The 17,611-nt window shown below is 41.6% G+C and overlaps 1 protein-coding gene across 6 annotated transcripts in view; it reads left to right on the top strand.

Annotated features, from left to right (window-relative positions):
- The first annotated feature begins 5,088 nt into the window (after positions 1 to 5,088).
- Etv1 (ETS variant transcription factor 1) overlaps positions 5,089 to 17,611 on the top strand; it is an 89,698-nt gene continuing 77,175 nt past the window's right edge. Inside the window, exons 1-4 of one of the 6 annotated variants that reach the window (XM_040743215.1) lie at positions 5,089 to 5,217; positions 6,633 to 6,764; positions 7,589 to 7,676; positions 8,996 to 9,043. In XM_040743215.1, the coding sequence (XP_040599149.1) occupies positions 6,720 to 6,764; positions 7,589 to 7,676; positions 8,996 to 9,043 (181 nt within the window). In that variant the 5' untranslated portion in view covers positions 5,089 to 5,217; positions 6,633 to 6,719. Of the gene's footprint in view, positions 5,218 to 5,353; positions 6,210 to 6,355; positions 6,504 to 6,632; positions 6,765 to 6,917; positions 7,081 to 7,588; positions 7,677 to 8,995; positions 9,044 to 9,332; positions 9,565 to 10,215; positions 10,360 to 17,611 lie in introns of those variants that run through there. The other 5 variants (XM_040743213.1, XM_040743214.1, XM_040743212.1 and 2 more) reach the window with 5 other exon arrangements.

Here is a 17,611-nt window from a genome sequence, read left to right as displayed (position 1 = left end):
GAGGGACTTGGAGAGACTCTTGGCCTTTTCCATCCTGGAAGGTGGAAAGAGAGGGTCAGTTAGTCATTGTCTCATTGCTTCCTTAATCCGTCCGTTTTTACCCCAGTATCTGACTCCCAACATTCTGTTAGTAATAGAACGAATTAGATAAGAGCTTTGGTTCTGAGGATTTTATCAGTGGATAAATGGTGACAAACAATAACACAGAACACAGAGGTCAGAGTAATGCCCCTTAGATATCAGATAGTGGGCCTCTCTAATGCTCCAGTGGTGTTCAGAACTAGATCTAGGAAAAAGATGTTTAAGAATATGTGTACTGTACATAGATACATCTGTCTTTACTCACACTATCTCCTTTTTTAAGAAACAAAATATGTGGAACCATAGATAATGTTCCCTGGTTTGTTTTCTTCGCTACTTCTTTTAAGAATAAGTCACAAAGACACTTGGAAACATAAACATGCACACAACAGCTAAAATCATAGGTGGCACATCAAATTCAGTAGGAAAGTGTGAGAGGCAAAGGAAACAAAACAAACAGAAATTACAAAAGTACACAAGGGCAAAACTGAGAGCCCATGTCCCTTCACAAGGAATGTTTGCTCCTTTAAACATTACTTCCTGTTGGTAGTTTCTAGCCCAAGCAAGTTATTTTCTGTAAGCAGAAGTTTCTGTCCTGCAAGGCCGGCCCACACAACCCAGGTGGAGACTCAATATTAATTATAAATTCTCAGCCAATAAATAGCTCAGGCTTGTTACTAGCTAACTCTGTACATCTTAAATTAATCTATATTTCTTGTCTACACTTTGCCATGGTGCTTGCTACCTCTTCTCTATAGGGCATGCCGTTTTGCTTCCCTCTGGGTCGGCTCACTACTCCAAGACTCCACTCTTCTTCTACCCAGAATTCTGAATTGGCTGTCCCACCTAACCTTATCCTGTCCAGCTATTGGTCATTCAGCTTCATTATTAAACCAATCACAGTGACATATATTCACACAGTGTAAAAGAACATTCCACAATTTTCTGTTGCAAAACAACAGAATTAGGAGTTCTGGCCTATTAAGTTTCAAACCTGGGAAAAACAGCCAAGGTGTCTAGTTAACACATTAAATGGACCTGGCCTCCAGGTTCTCCCAGCATCCCTTGGTTCCTACCTGTTAGAGAGTGATTAGCATACCCTGCCCTCTACCTTGAACTCTTCAGCCCTCCACAAGGGGCTCTTCTCCATGTAAAGCAGGCATTTTGGTTACCCACCCCTTTTTGTACCTTTGGTCTCCTGGCTCCTGGACATGGTTCCCTCTCTCCCTTTTCTCTTCCCTTCCCCTTCTCCCCACATGGTCCAGCTCAACGTGGACATGTCCACTCTGGACTCTCCCAGATGTCCCTGCCTCTGGCTTGTGCTCTGCACCATATCTATAATAAACTTTCTTCTCCATCATGCCTGGAAACAGTCACGTCCTTTCATTTCTTTTTTATTCCTTATTTTCATTCATGGCCCAGTGTTACCATTCTTTGATTTTTTTGCAGGCATGCTGATACGGGTTGTTGGACATAATTTGAATTTTAAATGTTGTCTGTGAATTTCCTGTGAAGGTCAATGTGTAGGTCAGGTAAAACATGTCTGACTGGCACACACTGAGCACTTCCCCTTGTACTCTTGTAGAAATAAGCACAGGGTTCAGACCCCTGCATCTTAGCTCCAGCCCACAGTGCCCAAGACCAAATGTGTTCAAGAACCTGAATTCTTAAGGAGTTTCTTACATAATCTCATTTGTGAACCAGGACAATCACACACTTAGAAAAAAGAAAAGAAAACAGATACATTATCACAACTGAATTCCAAAGCATTATAATTCATAAAACCCAGGGAGTGCTCTCTTGGTGGGATTGGATTGCATCTAAAGCTTTTCTTCTGTGGCAGTTGTGGGATTTTTCAGGTCAGGATTATTGACTCTAATTTAGGGTTTAGCAGATAGTTCCCATGTAAAGGAACAGGAGATAATATGAACTCATGTTTAATACATTACATAAGGTCCAAGCTACAAGGTATGTGACTTCCTTTGCTCTATCATCTACATTCCTGGGCATTAGGAGTCAGTTTTTGAGTTGATGGTGGACAGACTTTTACTAGATGACAGTGGCAGTGTCAACCGTAGGGAGGCGAATGTCTTCTACCCTGTCTTCTCTCTCTCTCTCTCTCTCTCTCTCTCTCTCTCTCTCTCTCTCTCTCTCTCTCTCTCTCTCTCTCTCTCTCTCTCTCTCTCTCTCTCTCTCTCTCCCTCCCCCTCCCTCCCTCTCTCTCTTTCTCTCTCTCTCTCTCTTTCTTTCTTTCTTTCTTTCTCTCTTTCTTTCTTTCTTTCCTTTTTCTTTTGTTCTGTGTAGTCTTGACTGTCCTGGAACTACTCTGGAGATCCTCCTGCCTCTGTCTCCACAGTGCTGGGATTAAAGGTGTTTATCACCACCTCCTGCCTTCTGTGCTGTCTTGTTTGATACTCTTAACTGTCACCTCACATTCCTACTTGCCTTGACAAGGATATCCCCATGAGGTTTTCAGCTATCTTTCAGCATGCTGATGAGTCACCATCCTTCCCCTTGGATTATTTTCATATAGTTCATAACCCTATATAATGGCATATCTTATCCTGATCTATTTAATGTACTCCTATGGAAAAAATCCAGGTCATCAACAATTCACTTACATAGCATTTTATTAAAACAATTTACAAAATTGCTACTCTACTTAATAATATAATTTTGAGAATTTTAAATTTTAATTATACTAGCAATTTTGTTTCACTTATTTTATTTTTTCCTCAGAGGAGAGGTATGTATCTTTCTGTATCCCTGACTGAAACTTGCCTCATAGACAAGGCTAACCTCAAACTTGCAGCCATTCCCCTGGCTCTGCCTCCTGAGTGCTGGAATTACACGCATGGGCACCCTGCCTGCTATATTAACCATTTTTAAAAAATAGGACCACAATATTTTGTATTTTTCTAGACAATTTTCAGAGATGAAATTACTAACAACGTTCCTTTTCAATGTCATAAGTCAACTGCAGCAAACCACTAATACATATCATTTTACTTCATAAAACAGCAGCAAAGGAACTATAAAGCTTTAAATAACTTTATATAGAAGTTAAAAAACTTTCCAAAAAGGGGGGGCACTTGGGGAGTAGGGGGGTACTTGCGTTCTTTCAAGAGCTCTTATTTCAAAACCCAAATGGGATTTCAAAATACAAGTAAATAAATGTCAACTCCTCTTGGCCTTTGAGCTGCCATTCTATGTTTGAAATCTGGCCAAAGCGAAATTTTCCATTCAAGAAGGACTGAAATGTACCACACTGATTTAAAAAGACAGTCTCAAACGGGGGAAGGGGGAAACTTGTGCAACTTCAGAATACCTCTTCTTATGCAGTCATTTTCCATCCCTGTAACCCAACTGAAAATTATATTACCAACCCTTTCGTTACTTTCTGCTACCGGACTTATTGTTCTTTTCCTCAGTGACAAGAGTAGACCACAGCTGGATGCCAGGCTAGACCCTAGTATTTCTGTAAGCCGCCAGGGGAAGAACAAGCAAGAGAGAAAATGTCTCACTGACTATGAAGCCAGAGGAAGAGAGCTGCAGAGAGAAGGGTCCGGTCACAAAAAGCACGTACTTAGCTCAGCAGTTTGGCTGCTTGGAAGAGTTGTAGAGTGGGTGAATGGCTGCTTAGTCAAGTAAGAAAATCCCTCTCAACTACTGTGAGAGCTGCAAAGGAAAACTTTGGAGCTCCAGCAGCAAGATGGACCATCCCAGGGGAAGAAGGGGCCTGAGTAGGGCCGATGGGCTTTGGAAACCAGAACTGAAATCGTCAGCCAGTGAGAACTTGCACTAAAAGTACCTGGAGAGCAAAATGACCCCGGGATAAACCAAAAGTAGAAACAGAAACAAAAGAACCCTTAGGGGAGAAAGCTGAATACTTCTGTAGAGACAGCTTGCACTTTTCAAACAGCCTGTTGCTGAAGAGAAAGCAAAAGTTGCTAGACCTCTCTAAGCTCACCCCCCCCCCACTCTCAGTTTTCTGTTCTTTAGCAGGACTTTCCTCAGGTAGGACACCCCGGAATTGTCCCCTGTGAGGGTTCCTTTTCCCTGGTCTTCGTCCCTCTCACTCTCTTCTACTGCCTTTGGACCAAAGGGTACTTTCCCTCATCTACTGTCATTTGTTACCAAGGCTGCATAGGGGAGGTAGTAACGGATTAAAAACTTTGGTGGTTTTTGAGAACTTGGGCCTTTGTTGTGTCTCCCCCTCCCCCTCCACGCCCCGACCACGTGACCCAGAGAGCTCGGGATTTTGTGAATGGAGCCGAAAGGTGGCTGGGAGGGGGAGGGGAAAGTCACGCGCAGCCAATCCGCGGGCGGAGCGCTGAGGGGTCAGCGATAAACAACAATGGACTGGAAATCTACGGTTCCTCATTGGCCTTCGGAGAAGCTCCGCCCTCTCCCGGTTGCCCTGGAGACTCGTCCGGCTCCGTCCTCCTCCGAGGGTTTTGGAAAGTGTTTGTTGGGGTTCCGTCCCGGGTTTGCAGGTCGGCGGGGTACCCGCGCCGCCGCCCCCTGCCTCCCCGTTCTGGTTGCACCCTCACAAAGCGCTCCGGCGCTTCCCGACTCCGGCTCTGCGGCGTCCCGAACGCAGCGCAGCGCTCGCCCGCGCTCCGATGCAGAGCTCTCGGGGAAGGGGACATGCGCGGTGCCCGGGGACCAGCCCCGCGTGCGCCCCGGAAAGCTGCGCTCCCCCGAGACGAAACGCGGAGTGCTTGTCGTACGCCTCTTGCCCAGCGGGTCTGGCGTGCCAGGCGCGCACCTGCCCATTTTACTGTCCCCACCGCGTTCCCGTTAAAGACAGAAACTTTCAAAGGGAACTAGAGCGCCGCAGCACGCCGCTCCGCGGGAGGACGCAGCTGGTGGAAAAGTCCTGCATTCCCAGCCCCGGTCTCCACTAGGGTTTCAAGTGACTTTCAACACCATGCAGCCTCTTGTCCGCGCCTCCGGGCCTCTCCTCCCGGGTGGGACAGGGGCTACGAAGGGGGCGTCTGAACTGAGCCCCGTGGGCTGGCAGCTTCAGAGACGTCCAGGCTGCCAAAGGTCCCATCATCGTCCTTGTAACCCGAGCTCTCCCCGCTCTCCCCTCCCCTCCCCTCGGTGGAGGAAGTGAAATCCTCAAGTACAGTAAGTGACACTCTCCGCCTCTCTGTATACATAACAAAAGCTCCGGAAGCGGCGGGTCCGGGGTGGGGTGGGGTGGGGTGCGGGGGACGTCTCAACCACCCAGGCCTCCCCCACCCCTCCGTGGCCGGCAGGAGGTTTCTTTTCCCTCGCCACTCGCCCAGAGTGAATCCGATTTTTACACTTTGCTCGCCTTCGCCTTCGCTGCACCGCACTCCTCCGGATCCTCCCTACGGGCTCCACCTCTCCCAAGAAGCCCCTTCTCCAGCCTGCTCTCCTTTCTTACAGTATTTTTTAAATCCCACGGACAAAAAATAAAAAAAAAAGGAGACCTTTTCAGTTGAGGATGCATTAAGAAAAAAAAAAGATTCAATAAGCCCTATATAGTGTTGAAAAATGAGAAAGTATAGCTCGGGCCGAAAGCTGGTGGGGAGCGAGGCGGGAGCATGCGGTGGGCTTGGGCTCAGAGCTAGGGAAGAGGGACTGGGGGACACTCGCTTTGTAGATCTGTACCTGAACGTCACGACGGGGCTTTAAGGGTATCTGCCCCATAGTGGACCAAACATGCTAGGAAAGAGAATTGGTTGACTTGGTACGCTAGGTTTCAGTATCCACCTTCCCCCATCCCCCGGGTCTTGCCTAAAACAGCAAGTTCGGAAGGTTTCCTCGGTGGCTTTTCTGGGGTGCGCACCCTGCGCCTCCCCGCAGAGCGGTGAGAAGGCAAGAGGGGCGCAAGAGACCCAAGGGTAGGGGCCGAAAGCCGCCTGATTGACAGGCCGAAATCTGATCTTGTGAAAGAGACGTGGAGCCAATGGGAGGCAGCGATCCATCAGTTTGGATTGGAGGCCCCTGGAGGAGAAGTAGAGGAAAAACCACCGAATTGAGCTCTGTCAGAGGCGCTTTCGGCTTCCAAGGGGAAGTGCTGGGCAATAATTAATGTTTTTATTAAATTTGGAGGGAATTTTTTGCAGCCGTTCGCCTAGCGTGGCCTTCAGGTGGGTCTTTCCAACAACTTTTTATGTCTCTCCAGATAATTGCATGGTTGTGGGTTGCAAAAACTATCCTAATGAAAGAGGTGTCTCCTTCTCTTTAGTCCCGTTAGGTGAAAAGCAAGTCTCGTTGATCGCCATTGCTAGTTTTGCACACGTTTGCGAATCAGAGCTGCCTGGGGTACACTGACCGAACAGGGGACGTCCAGAGTGTAAATAAACACACTGCCTCTGGTTAGGATTTTTGGTACCACCGAAAATATGTAAATTGTGAACTCTCTTGGCTCTCTTTGGATCCAGGTGAAGAAGGCGGCGTAGGGGAGGGTTATTTTTGTGAATGGGACTGTCGAGGGTAATTAGCTATGCAAATGCAAGAGCTTCATTCATGATTTTTTTTTAAAGCCTAAAAGCCATCTTGTTCCCCTCTAGGTTGATAGAAGTCCAGATCCCGAGGAAATCTCCAGCTAAATGCTCAAAATATAAAACACTGAGCTAATATTTGTGAAGAGCTGCAGAATGGATGGATTTTATGACCAGCAAGTGCCTTACGTGGTCACCAACGTGAGTGATCAGTTCGAAAGTTGCTGTTTATAAACTTGACTCGGACGGGGGTGGGGAGAGCGAGGGATGCAAAGGGGGGCAGGGGGTTGGGACTGCAGACACTTTATCTCTTTGTTGCCACTGTAGGGCGACTCTGCTTCTAGAAGCCCCATCTACAAAATGAGCTTACCTTTGAGTGATTTGGCTAAGGCATAGTTTTGTTTTAAGACCCCTTCTGGTTAAAGCGTCCAGGATGAGTGCAAGGGGAGACGAAGGGCCGCTGCATCTGCACTCCAAGTTTGTGGCTGGGTTTGTCTGCCACATTGAAAAGAACCAAGTTGAGACAAATACTGACCCTTTTTGTTTACATGGGGTGTCTTGGGGGGTTGCTTCCTCCCTCCCTCATTTTCTTGCTTTTTCCAGTTTTCCACTCCTTTGGCTTCTCTTACTGCGGGTGTTGAGGGGGGGTGTTGTCTGAGAGAGAATGGAATCATTTTTAATCTAGAGTTGATTTAGTAAAAAAAATAACATTAAGTGTTTCAGCTTAATGTGTCGGTGCTGGGATTACATGTAACTATGACGAGCATAAACAGGACTGTTAGGATCTGCTCTGGGAAGCCACTGTCAGGCTGTTGAACTCGCAGCCTGAACCTTCACTGCCAAAGTCAGTCAGGCAATACGTATTGAAGTTCTTCCATGAACTTTTTTTTCTATTCAGAGAGAGGATCCAGTAGGCTTATGTTATGAATGCATGTTTGTTTTTGTTTTTTTTTGTGTGTGAGTGTGTGTCTGTGTGACATCTGAGGTTTATATTCTTTTAAAGGATTTTATCTTTCCCTTTGTAGAGTCAGCGTGGGAGAAATTGTAACGAGAAACCAACAAATGTCAGGAAAAGAAAAGTCATTAACAGAGATCTGGCTCATGATTCAGAAGGTGAGGTTTGACTCGGAGCTGAACCCCCTCTCTTACTGACACTCTCTACCCTCCAAAGAAGGGGCCCATCTCAACCTCATCTAAAAAATAATAAACATTGAAACTCCTGAATTCAGCATGGACTTCCCATGCAATCATTCCCACAGTGAGTTTGCCTTGGAGACTATTTTATGGACTTGTTACAAACTAACGGGAGAAGGAAATTAGCACCCGACAGTGACCTTCTTCTTTGAAAGACTGTTTTCTGTTTCTTCTTGTCCATATGGCATATAACTAATCCCCTACACTGAGAGAACAATTTAAAACTATCTGACACCCTGGGACAAAGCAAGCAGCTATGCACACTGCTTACGTTTTTCTTTCAATTTTATTACAAGTTAAACAATATAAATGAAGCCATATACTACTGTTGAAATTTTATGAGTGAGCTTGATGACTGTATTATGAAGTCATAACATCTTGTTAATAGGCCTTGAAGTATTCACTAGATCAAACTTCAGGCTAAATGAGTAGTTATTATGTTATTTGGTAAACAAGGCTGCAGACTCTTCTATAAACTGTTGGTAAAATGTCAATGTATTAAGAATTATTTCAACCTTGTGGGGCATTTCTAATGTATTGAAGAAATTACCCAAGTTGAGTGTGAATTTAAATGAAGTGTACTGAATTCTAAACTCCATTAAGTTTTCATTCTTAGTAGATATCCCCCCCCATACCCCCCATGCCAAAGTACAATTTGGAATTGATAATAAAACAAAGCCAGGGTACTCTCTTTGATTTTTATAAGTCTGCTAATACAGAACTTTTTCTTTATATGCCTGTGTGTGAAGTTGTTCCGTAGTGTTGAGGTAATTCGGTTGGAAAATATAACTTGGGAATTAATTCAAGTTCTGCTGGTATTTTGCTTATAAACTTAGGAGAGGTAAATGTTTTGTCTTTTTAATCCTGGTCCTGCTTTAGCCAATCAAGTGTTCTTAGGAAAGATTTCTGTATGTAGACCATTTTTAGTTCAGCACCTTGATGAATCTTAGTGCATATGTATTTTTCATTCTCTTTGAGCTTACTTTTTATTTGTTAAGAACGATAAAGAAGATAGCCGATATTATTTAGTTGTCTAAAGAAATCTCTTTAAGTGCCACCTAACTGATGTCATAAGGAAGCAGGGTTGTTCAGATACTTCAGAGGTGAATCCTATGTTCAGTTGTTGATGCTCTCTAAATTGAAATCATACTGAATGCCAGCATCATGACAAACATTTTCAGTTAATGAAGACTGCAGACTGTTCAGTCTTATGTTTGTGTCTTTGACTTGCTTTTTAGAACTCTTTCAAGATCTGAGTCAGTTACAAGAAACATGGCTTGCTGAAGGTAAGGCAAAAAAAAAAAAAGGCTTTAAAGGGGAAAAGCGACTGTAGAAGGGGGTGGAGGGAGTCCTGAACTTGCTGTCTTAATGTTCAACCCAATTAATTGAGCTCTAAAAGAGTCACCTCATGTGTCTTGCATACATTAGAGCCTCTGATGAGCTTGTCTTTGGGGACTCTGGGGCTGCACTACCCAGTGTCATCACAAATTACCAGGAGAAATTGCTTCCAGCTCACAATCACATCTGCTTTTGGCAAGAACTAATGCACCAGGACTTCAGGTTCTAAGTCTCTGTTCAGATTTTAATTGCAATTGATCAGGTTTATATTATTGTACCTCGAGAGACCTAGAGCCAGAACCGGCTGGCTTGCTGTTTCCTTTAGAGCGGTTCATATGACTATTTGCTGTTCTGGTGGAGGACTTTTCTGATGGCAGAAATTAGTTTCTCTGGGCTCATCAGGACGGGATGCTTCAAGATTTAAGTGCAGGTGTCTTCTTTCCTCCTTGTTCACAACACAGAGCATTAGGTGTGTATCTCTCAGTTAGGAAACCTGTGGGTTTCAAGGAAATCTTTTAGTGAGAGTTGAGGATTTTAAAATTGTTTTGTGTGTGATGATGCATGCAATGTTTGTTGAAGTTTGACTGTTGATGTCTTGTCACTTTTATTAGGATTTAATGTGGAGACATTTAATGCCATTTTGGATTTTTTTAAAAAAAATTCCACGTTGCCACCTAATCATATCTTTTATTGCGTGCAACTTTGTTTATTGGAACAATGAGCTGTGGCTTCAGTAAAGCTCGACATATGTTCAGATATGCTTAAGGTGGGAGGGTTTCTGTTAGTATCTACAATTTACAATTTTCTACTGGAATTCCTGCATTTGTGAGATGTTATTTTGTGATTTTGTGTATGTGTGTGTGTGTGGTGTGTGTGTGTGAAATGAAAGCTGTTGATTTTTAAAAATTTAGTATATTTTGTTACATTTTTAGTATATTTTGATGTATGTATGTGTATAGTTATATTTTCTGTGGGGAATGTGATTGTGGCACAGATTTTCAAGATGGTTTAAAGTGAAAGGAGGGTCTCCAAATGGAACTCAGGGCTCCTGTGGCAGCTCTGAAGCAGACAGATGAGAGCTTTTAGCTACGGTCTTGTAGGCAGTTGATCAAGTTGCTTTTAGCATGTAAACAAGTTTCTTTGTCTTGCTGATAATTCTAGTTCTTCAAAAGGTTTTTACAATCTTAAATGATTCAAAATCATTTAAGCTAAATAGCTCTTAATTATCCTTTGAAAGGGGATTGCATTTATATGTTAATGAATGGTAAGTATTAGTGAAAGTTTTGTTTAAATTTAAGGTCATTTTTGCTTGTCTCTAAATGAAACTTTCTGCAATAGATTACTTAGTATTGCAACATAAACCATATATTCAACTAGCTTTTTTCATGAAAAATTGCAAAGTCTCTTGCATTAACTTTTTATCTGTGGGTTTTGCTAAATTGAAGGTTATGTGGAATTTTGTTTATTCAAGAATTTTACTTGCTTATCCAGAATACGTTACCGTACTTACCTTAATTGTTGTGGAAGGTTTATTGGTTCTTAAGATGTTTAGATTTGGAAACTGAATCCATGTCAGTGCACTGACTGGCAGACTTGGAATGTGCATAGCAGCTGTTTCTGAAATTTTAAAGTGTGGATCTGTGGCAGACTTTTATCATTTTCAGTACATTTTCTTTCTTTCAGTTTTCACTTTTCCCTTGTTTTACTTGTGCCTTATGCCTCAGATAAGAGAGTTGAATAATTTATCCGAGTTTGTCTTTTAAAATAATATGGGATTTTTCTTATCTCTTCATTACCTGCAAATCAGTTCTGAAGACTTATCTTTATATAAAGTAAACCTAGATAAGGATTAATGTATTGGGAGGAACTTGGGCTTTTACTTAGAAAAGAATTCATAAACATAATTAATTTCAGAAATTAAGCTGGAGTTTTTTATTGAATACTCAGGTGTGCTAATGTTTACAAACTGCATTTTAGAGTCATATAAACATTTTCAAAGTAGTTACATTAATTTATCCAGTTATTATATAAGCAAAATTTATTAACATAAAAAATCTAATAGTAAAGAGGTTTTTTTAAATGTTAATAAGCTACAAATTTAGTTTTGTTCTTGGCAATTAAATACAGTTACTGTGCACATGTATTTTTATTTGGCTTAAGACTGGAACAATAAGAGATTCCAAAAACTAGACAGCTTAATTTGTTGCTAGTTTTGTTCATTTCTGCTTTTCTGGACAGGCAGAAATTAATGTATTGCTAGCCTGGCAAACTATGTAATGCATAGCCAAGAAAATGACCACAGGTTTTTTTTTAAAGGCATTTTAATCTTTCAAAAGGAGATGATTGACAATTTACCAAGTTTCTCTCATGAGTTAGAATCACTCTGGGAAGTCTAACAGGTTCCTAAAATTCTTTTTTTAGACATAAGAGTCAAGTTTGCTACAAAGTGTCATATGATAATCACCTTAAATAAAAGAAAATTCTCCAAGTCCCTAAATAGAAATGAATCATCTTAAAATTTTAAATATTTTTTCCTGTAAGAATGTTTAAAATTATACCAAGTACAGCATATTGATTTTCATGAGTAAATTATTGTAGAGTATGAAATATGTTTCTTCTCCAAAGGGCAGTTGAGGTAGATAAGGCAGGACTTTCGGGTAATGATAGAGGTCCTGTATTCAGTCTGCTAAAGTCCTTTGGTACAGATAGTGATTGCACTCTTCCTTGCAGCTTTATTTGCAGACAGAGGAGGAAAACAAGTTGGTAGAATGTAGTTTCACATTAGAAGCACTCTCCAAGCACTAGCACTGAGGTTTAAAGGCTGGTAACAAACATACCACAAACTCAAATAATCACCTTCTGAAGAGAGAGTATAAAGCTAATGTTTTCAATGACCACAGTAGCCGATAAAAGGAATAGAGACGATGATTATCTTAAATGTTACCGTAGTTGCTTTATATTGAACTTCACTATGGACAATACTTTATTGATTCTCAGTCCTTTGAATTAGATTGCTACTGACAGGCAATTGGAATTATTTGATCCCTTGAAATAACAAGTTCAAATGTCACTCCTATCAGCATCGAAGCAACTTTTTGTTCTTAACTTGTTTTGAGAGCTATAAACAGTAGGTGCTGTCCAAAACTTCTTATTTGGGGAACAGAAGTAGAAGGGAGTAAAAAACAAGTCGAGAAAGCATTGCATCCTTTGGAATGCGTCCCATCAACGTATACCTGCAGTACAGCTTACAGGGAAGTCATACAGTTTAGTGTACATCCCAGGTGAAACTTGACTACTTCTGTCTCCTTTTGTTGTGGTCTGGGTGTCTTGAGGTTCCTGCTGTGAATGAGCTTGAGAAAGTCACCAGTGGTGATTCACTACCAACAGGGTAAAAGGCTTCCAGGGACATAGTGAAGTCGGTTCAGGATGCAGCTACAGCTACACCTCAGAGGTTTACCACCAAGAGCAATGTGCTACACAAAACTTCATTATTATCTCATACAAATAAGGAGATTGCCTTTGGTTTTATGAAACTGTCAAATAATGTTCCTGTTGGCTTGGAAATAGAGATGTTACTGCATTTTCCTCAGTTTGCTTCTGATACAAAGTTTATGTCCAAATTATATTTTCGTGATACTTACTGGGAATATGAGTTGCCATTATCATGTGACCTCCACTATACACAGTACTCTTGAGTACTCAATTTAATTGCTCTACTTTACAAAGAAGAAAGAACACAATGTTACCATAGGATGTACTCATATTTCTTTTTCATATGCAGTGCAGTTTTTGTAACTATAGTACTTTATATGGTTATATAAATAGTATCTGATAATTCAGCATTAAGGAAGTCCACACAGGTTCTTAGAATTGGGTGGGAGATGATTCTTGTTCGTGTGTGTGTGTGTGTGTGTGTGTGTGTGTGTGTGTGTGTGTGTGTGTGTGGTATGTATTGGGGTAGCACCTGCTACTATCCCTTTCTTGTTTTACTCGAACGCTCTGTAAAATGTGGAAGGACTCTGATTTGGAGTAAAGCTAGAACAATTGTATTTTCCTTCTAAATATCCGTTGGAGGAATGTAAAATGTAGCTCATCCATAATCTGCTTTGAAAAGAAGAGAAATTATTTTTAAATAGAAAAATTGGATTTGGTAGAGCATAGCGTAGTTTTTTCAGAAAGTGCTGACATGTGAAATGCTGAACTTTTCCAGTTGAGTTACAGAGAATGTGTAATACCTTGCATGCTGCAGTGCAACTCTCTTTCTTTGGTTTATGCACAGTTTTGTAATTAAAAATAATAAGAACAACGACAGAGTCAGGCCAGTGTAGAAGGAGAGGGAAACCCTGGCTGCCGACTGTGGCTGCCTGCCTGGCTCTGGGCTCGCCTTTTAAGTTTTCAAGTCACTGCAGGTCAGTTTAGTTAGAAACTGAAGCCGACTGGAGGCCTTCCTGTTTTCCTGCTCTTCGTGCACACACAAAGAGTGCATCCAGCATTGAAGGCCTTTCTGTCTAGGGAAGTCCTCCTCCCCTTTCTACTTAAATATGTTTATATTTCTGCACTAATTAATGCTTTTACTTTGCAATCATTTTAATGTTAAACCGGATGTGGTATAAAAGTAGTAGGCTTAGTGAGCTCATGATTATTTTGTTCTGAAGCCCCATTTTAGGATTAGAAGGAGCACCACAGTGCAAATGTTGATTTTCTTGTTTTGCTTAAAATAAAATTTAAATTTCTTCAGACAAACCTTCCCAATAATAGGTTGCGTGCTTATGACTCAAAACTTGAATGACAGAGAAGCAAAAAAGGCCATCTATTTATTTTATTAGCAGTATTGTTTTGCTGCTGGGAATCAAACCCATGGCTTCCCACATGCTCAGCAAGTGCCCATCTCCTTAGACACCTTTCCCCTTCAGTGCCCCCTACCGCCTCTCCTCTCCCATCCTCCCTTTCCCTTCTTCCTTCTTTCATCCCCCTTTTTCTTATTTTCTGCTCTCTTTCCTAGGTTTGGCACATGCGTGTTTTCGGGACTAAGGTACCCTGTGCAATAGGATGGGTTAGATACATGTGTGTGCATCTTGCTTCCTTTCTCCCTTTCCTTCACTCCCCTCTCCGTATATGTCATTTATTTTAATGTGTGTCTTAGCGGATCTGTTTGAGGCAGAGCAATAAAATTTGGTGTGTTTATCCTGCAAGTTCAGCTTTCTTGCTTTAGTTCTCTGGAAGGGTGTGACATGAAAAGATTGCGGTTGGGCCACATGGTTCATGCTGGACTGTGTTTTTGTGAATGGAGGCAGAAATCCAGTTCTGCCTGCCTGCCTGTCTTGAGGAAGCGCTGAGGAGATCAGCTGTCTCATTCACGGGCAGAAAGAATGAGTCACACATCTTCCGCCTTGTTTGGCTCCAGGTCATTGTTACAGTGGATGGAACTGGTTTTAATTAAATATTAACCCCTTTAATACTTGACATTTGTTTCAGTCGTCATTTTCCCCAGTCCCTCAGAGCCCCCCCCCCCCCCACTGGCTTTAAAAGAAAACTCATCAGACAGCTGTTTGTAAGAATAACAGGTTTTTTACTTGCCTGCAGCTAAAGTTGAAAAAAAAAAATTTCAACGTTCACCATTTCTTAGGTAGTGAATATTGTTTTATTTAAAAGTTGAAAATCGGCGTACAGTAAAAGCAAGCTGTATTTAAAACTGCCTTTCCCCCAAGGCACTGACGCTGAAAGACTGCCGGTTACGTTGGAAAATGGGGCATTGATACTGTGACGTTTCCGTTGTGATTAATACTTTTATAAATTTCTTTCCCACAGTGCTGCTATGGCCTAGCAGGAAAGAGTACTAAAGAACAGCTTCGGCTAGGAAGCTAGATAAAGCAAAAGCTGAGAGTGCGGATGCTACCCCTTTAAAGCAAAGACTCAGAGACTCGATTGCAAATGTCTATTAATGGGAAATGAACTGATAGAGTTGCTTCAGCTATTACCAATAAAATCTACATGCTCAGTGTTCGCGAAAGCCTTTTAAAACTGACCTTTGGTATATATTTCCTCCCCTTCTGCATCCTTCTTGTTCTCCTTCCCCTTTTATTCCATTGTATAGAGAAGCATTTTCACTCCCCAAAGATGAACACTTGAAGCATAGTTTAGACAGCGATGTAATTAAAAACACTTAAAAAAATTTAGGTCGGCTTATACTGTTAATTTTCACCTTGGGGTTTGGTATGGCTTGCAACAACATTTCAGGCAGCTGAAGTCTGCTCCTTCATAGACTTTTTGTGAATTAAAGAAAAAATGTGTGCTCCAAGTGTGGTGATACTGTGTCATAGTTTCCTTGCCCAATTCCGAGTTGTGTTTTTAGTTAGATGCATTCCCTTTACTCCAACTTGAAGTTAGAGGGAGACTTAAGCCTTTGTCTATTTAAGTGGTGTGCTGCTTCGTTCAGTCTATTCCTCTTAAGATCAGCTTCTGTGAAAATGTGAGTCATATGTTTTTTGTTAAAAGTCTGTAATATGTTCAAGCATAAGTGTGAAGTACTTATTCAGTATGTTAAGGAGTTAGGACAGAAATAGCATCCTTCATCCTTACGCTTTTTACAAATTGTTAGTATGGAGCTATTTTCTCTGTACTTGTGAGGTGTACCTTCCAGATTCTTCTGCCCCCTAAGTGTTTCCCCTAGCGGCACACACAGGTGGACATCCAGCGCACCCCACACACCCGTTGCTGGGGCCTTGCATGCCGTTCCTCATGTGATCTACTCTGTGGAGCTGCAACTCTGCCTTACGAAATGAAGGAAAAGGTCTGGCTGTGTGAGCGTGCTAAGTCTCGCATAACTCACTACCTGCTTTCCAGCATTCCTATAAGCAGGCATTACGTTTTCACTAGATTGTTATAAATGATACTTTATTATTTTATTTTAGTTGTCTGCTTTGTGCCACTACACAGGAATGAAGGTTGACTTTAAATTAAAAAAATTGTTTTCTTACTTAATGTGTGTGCATGCTTTGGCTGCAAGTATGTCTGTGTACAGTGTGCGCGTGCCCGGTTCCCGTGGAGACCAGACTCCCTGGAACTGGAACTGCAGATGGTGTGAGCCACCGTGTGGAGTGCTAGGTGCTGGGTATTGAACCTGGGTTCTTTGAAAGAACAGCAAGGGGTCTTAACCACTGAACCATCTGGCCAGCCCCAAGTGTTGGCTTTTTAAAGGAATATTTTGTACCTCAATTGCTGTTTAGCTGTTTTGTTTTGGGTTTTGGTTTCTCTGTGTATCCCTGGATGTCCTGGGACTCACTCTGTAGACCAAGATGGCCTCAAACTCAGAAATGCACCTGCCTTTGTTTCTTATATGCTGGGACTGAAGGTGTGTGCCACCACACCTGCTCTATATCTGTTTAGCTCTCAATTTGGAGGGAAATCTAAAATATGGATGTATTTTTAAAAGTTGAGAATTTAATTATGTATTTGCTGTTATTAAGTATGTTAAAACATTTGTAACTATTTTAGGTGTAAAATGACATTATAAAGTACATTTCTTCATCAATCTGAGCAGAAAGTCGAAAACTATGTTGTCAGTAGCAAAGAATAGATTGTCAACAGCTAAGAGAATGCTAATGCACCCCTCTTTTCTGCCTCTAGTCATGGTTTTACTTTTGTTTTGTTGTGGTTGTTTGTATTTTTGTTTTTTTGAAGCAGGGTCTTTCTGTGTAGCTCTGGCTGTCCTAACAACTTTCTCTGTAGACCAGCCTGATCTTGAACTCACAGAGATCTGCCTGCCTCTGTCTCCCAAGCGCTGGGATTAAAGGTGACTGCGATAATGCTTGTAAGTGCATTTGTAAGTGTGACTTTTAGAGAGGGAGTGATGGCAGAGGATTGGAAAGGAGAATGTATCTAATATCCAAGTATGTGGGATCATGCTTAAACTACCCCATTTATTAGTTTTGAAAAAAAATCCCTTTAGTATTTCATCAAGTTACACTGATGTGTGTGTGTGTGTGTGTGTGTGTGTGTGTGTGTGTGTGTGTGTGGCAAGTGGCATTTAAAGAAATGGAAGAATTTACCTATAGGTGACAAGTTACCAGTCTTGTCACCAGTAAAAATCTATATAACTTGAAAGCTATCAATCATAGCATCAAATACTGGTGGAATGAGAAGAAAAACTTGCTTCTAGTATGGGTTGATCAAGTTGGTACCAGTTACGACTAGAAATTACTGTTGGTTAATTTTTTTTAATTTTCATTTTTTTGGCAGCAGGGAATGGTGTGTCTTCCATAAAGTACTGGTATAAGGAAAATCACTAGGGAGCAACTCTGTAACACACATATTTTAATACTAGGCAAGATTATCTTGGGATAGTTATGTTTTTGACCAAGGTAATGCATGCTTATTCATCAAAATGTTTCCATTTGCAAAGAATGTGGTTAGATAAACAGAAAAGAAAAACCTGTTGAGGATGTGTTCTGTTTTTATGTGGAATTATATCATAAAAATCCTTTTTTTCTTAACTCACTTAACCGTTTCAACAGAGA

Source organism: Mesocricetus auratus, unplaced genomic scaffold, assembly GCF_017639785.1.
Source record: "Mesocricetus auratus isolate SY011 unplaced genomic scaffold, BCM_Maur_2.0 Super-Scaffold_15014, whole genome shotgun sequence".
Lineage (NCBI taxonomy): Eukaryota > Metazoa > Chordata > Mammalia > Rodentia > Cricetidae > Mesocricetus > Mesocricetus auratus.
The sequence above is the reverse complement of the archived record's forward strand: the minus strand, read 5'-3'. Positions and strand labels throughout refer to the sequence as shown.